This window comes from Phaethon lepturus, unplaced genomic scaffold (genome assembly GCF_000687285.1).
Source record: "Phaethon lepturus isolate BGI_N335 unplaced genomic scaffold, ASM68728v1 scaffold29341, whole genome shotgun sequence".
In the NCBI taxonomy this organism is placed as follows: Eukaryota; Metazoa; Chordata; class Aves; order Phaethontiformes; family Phaethontidae; genus Phaethon; species Phaethon lepturus.
The window spans coordinates 43,003-46,594 of record NW_010520496.1 but is presented as its reverse complement, the minus strand read 5'-3'; the positions used below and the strand labels follow the sequence as shown (position 1 = coordinate 46,594).

The 3,592-nt window shown below is 45.7% G+C and overlaps 1 protein-coding gene across 1 annotated transcript in view; it reads right to left on the bottom strand.

Annotated features, from left to right (window-relative positions):
• Positions 1-947: 947 nt before the first annotated feature.
• LOC104628729 (glutamate receptor ionotropic, kainate 3) overlaps positions 948-3,592 on the bottom strand; it is a gene marked incomplete at both ends in the record, with an annotated part of 43,858 nt that continues 41,213 nt past the window's right edge. Inside the window, one exon of the mRNA XM_010297399.1 lies at positions 948-1,165. Within this exon, the coding sequence (XP_010295701.1) occupies positions 948-1,165 (218 nt within the window). The remainder of the gene's footprint in view (positions 1,166-3,592) is intronic.

Here is a 3,592-nt window from a genome sequence, read left to right as displayed (position 1 = left end):
TCCCGGCCTTTCTTTGAAAGACGGCTTTTTGAGTTCGTTGTTGAATTTAAATTCCTCTCCAAGCCAGAGTGATCGTTCCTTAGATTAATCGCCCCTCATTTCTATTCCTTTAGTCTCTCGCTCATTTTTTTTAAAGTATGTTTTTACAGGCCAGCCGTGGTTTTAAAGGTCTTTTTAAGTCTCTCGGTTTCTTTCCATTTTTGAGGCAATAGTGAAATATGAATGAACTTAGCACCCTCTCTGCAGTGTTGGCTAACTTTTGAAATTAATTATGCTTTAAAGAGAAGAAATTAATGTAATTTGATTCTGATGCATTGGTGGTGTCACCTTGCACGGATTTCAGAGGTTAATAAAACTTGACTACATTAATGTGAATACCTGAAGGACGGGAAAGATATTTCAGCTGTAAAAAATACTGATCGGGGAGGGCACTTTGCAACATCTGTCCAGCTTTAGGTTTCATTTGTTCTCTTCGCTGTCCCTGGAGGCTGGCCGGGTCAGCCCCGAGGGCTCTCTGGAGCTGTTCTTGCAGAGACAAGGAAGGAGCTGCAAGGGGTGTGATGTGGAAATAGGGACGATACTTTAGGGAAAGTACAATTTTTCTGTAGGGCTTTAGCGTAAGATACACCTGTCCTGTTGTGCCTATATGTGCTTTGTTTTAGGCTGGCTGCGCCAGTATCGGGTACAGTCTCTGAAGCTGTAAAATCAATATAATTTTGTAATTGTGACTTCAGTTAGCAACGGGGAGGGGGTTTAGCCATGATGTGACTCTAGGTAAGCTAAACTGTCAAAGTCTTGACAGGATGTGAGACTGGAACAACCTGATTGTAGGGAGAAGCAGCACTGGCTTAGGAGGCTTTTTGTCTTTGGTTCTTTGTTCTCATTCCTGTTGGCCTGAGCATGTTGCATCTCTGCCTGGATGGTAGGAAGCCTTTCCCTGGTCTCACCTTGAAGAAGGTCATAGTAGCTCCATCCTTCACTGCCCCGTACTCTATTTTTGTCTGCTTTGCCAAGTCATCTGCTGAGTCGATGGGGGATTCCATCCTCTCCACTGTCAGGAAGGCGGCAAGGTTGGCCGTGTAGGACGAGATGATAATTAGGGTGAAGAACCACCATATGCCACCAATGATCCGTGTAGACAGTGCTTTGGGCATCAGCTCAGAGCCTGGGGTAGGAGATGGGGAAGGAGAAGGAGGGAAGAGGTTACAAAGAGAAAGGAGCCATTTTGTATATACGTTACATATGTACATTATATACATACATACATATAAAGGATTAGGTTTCACTGTCAAAACTGTAACAGCTATGCAATTAAAGCCAAGTGTTTTTGAGGCAAATTATCCAGACATCTTGTGTGCAAGGAAATCAGTGGAGTTTTTGTAGCATTTGTAGAAAACCCCTCTCCCTTTATTGCTAACCTTGGGTACAGTGCACAATTTACAGGAAACATTCAAACTGAAGTAATTAACTAGGCTGCTTTTATGGGATTTAAATAGCAAGCCATTTATGAACTTTTATGAGTGTTTTGTTCTGCCATTTAAAAAGTGCTTTGCTTTTATATGGATTACTTTTCAAAGGACTCACTCTAGAGAGTGTGTTCAAATACACAAGGTTTAAAAAAAAATCAAAGAGCGAGAGAAAGGAATTATCAGGGTCCAGTACTTTGAATACTGGTTAGAAGTAGGGAAGCAGGAGATGTTACAGCATAAAAGGTGTAACAGGTCTGGAATGACTTTTGTTGAGCAGACATGAAGGATTAAATGGGTTGTGCTATTTTTGTAATCGCCCAAGACACCTTTTGAAGCCAGGAAAGAGCTTTGGGTTTGAAGCAACTGCGTTCAGAGGATATATCCAACCTGAAATTTGCAACAAAGATTGGGCTTTGCAATGCAATTTTAAGCAGCATGGCATCAAAGCATAGCATGGAGTGTAGCTTTTCTCCTATCTGAGTGCAGCAAGGAGACACCAGGAACCAGAGGAGCCTTGGATATTGAGGGTTGCTTCGGTTCTTCTCAAGATTCTGCTTCTTTCCCATTCCATCTCTTGCCCTTTGATACATTGGATGGTGTGACATCAGTCTAGCTTTGAAATATTTTTCTTGTTAGATGCAGAATAGAGTTAAAAAGAATACAGCTTTTTCATTTATCAGCATCTGATAAGAGGATGATTCATCCTGCTAAACCCTCTTGCTGGGAACTGTCACTGTCTGTCAGGGCAACCAAAATCTGGGAAGAATCTCTATTCCAGGCTGCAGCAGTGGCAGCAGGAGGAGCATGGAGCAGTGGCACTGTGCATGCCAAGCTGATGCTGTGGTTCTTTTGCTTTCTGGGTATAACTACTGATACGTGGTAAATTAAAGTGTGGCAAATGTTTGACATTTCCCACTTATTTCTATTCCTGGATTTGCTGCAATTAGATCACAGCTGAATTTCATTCCTTATTCCGAGCTGCTCACAAGCTCCTCCTCTGCTGTCTTCCTAACAGATTTACTCTATCAATTCTGTCTATACATGTTCTGTTTGCTCTATTCCATCCACATATATGAACGTAATCCCATCCATATCCCATTTCTAAGGCCGTTGTCATTGTGGTATCTTACACCAGTAACACTGAAAACGTTCTGCCTGGCAGGCAGCGGCTGCCAGGCAGAGCTGCCTGGAGGAGCTCCTCGCCATCCTCTTTGCCCCAGTGGCCTTTGCCCTGCACCAGAGGGAGTTTCAGGCCATTTCACAATGTGCAGAATGACCAGATGAGGATAAAAATGCAGACAGACCAGAAGGCAAGATGCCTTGTCTTCCGTAGAAGTTGATTTAAAACAGAGCGATCCAGGACAGAGATCCTGAAACTAAACAAATTGCTTTAATTAAGAGAAGTAGGAATTTACAGAATCTGTGGGAAGCTGCTGAGTTTGGTGAATTAAACAGCTGAAGGAGACCAAGGCAGCGTTCCTCCTTGGGCGTGGTGGGCGGGTGCTGCTCTGTGCACACCAGCAGCAGCACATGTGCGAACGTGCCACCGCTCCATCATCTAGCTGTGCGCTTCCAGATGGCAGACTCGGGAGCTGCTCCTTCTGACACCTGCCAGAGCGTGCACGCTTCATTAATAGTAATTATTGTTACGCAGTGGCACGTGTGTGCTGGCAGCCAGCTGCAGCTCGCAGGGCTCTGCCTCGCAGGGTGAGCGATGAGTCTGTCCCTGGAGCTGCGTGGTGAGCTGTTGGGATGGGGGCTTTGACCTGCAGAAGGCAGAAGGTACAAATAGAGGCAGGTGCCCCCCCTGCCCCCCGAAGACTGAAAAGCTCTGGCACAGAAGAAATCGGATGGCTTGCTTGGCATAAAAACCCTGGACCTTTTCTTGGGGTGCCCCAGATAGGGCATGGCCCTAGCACGTGTGCCCCTCCATTTCTCCATCGTCGCTGTGCAGGTGAACTGGCACATCTCAGTGGGTGTCTGCGTGGAGGTGAAGTTCAAAGTCGGTGAAACACACGGTCACCAAGAGCTCCTGAACTGCAGATCACAGCTGGCTCCCCTGAATTGTCTCATTAGCCCTTTGCTGGCCTTGGCCCCAGCCAGAGGCTGGCGCCCTGTCCGCA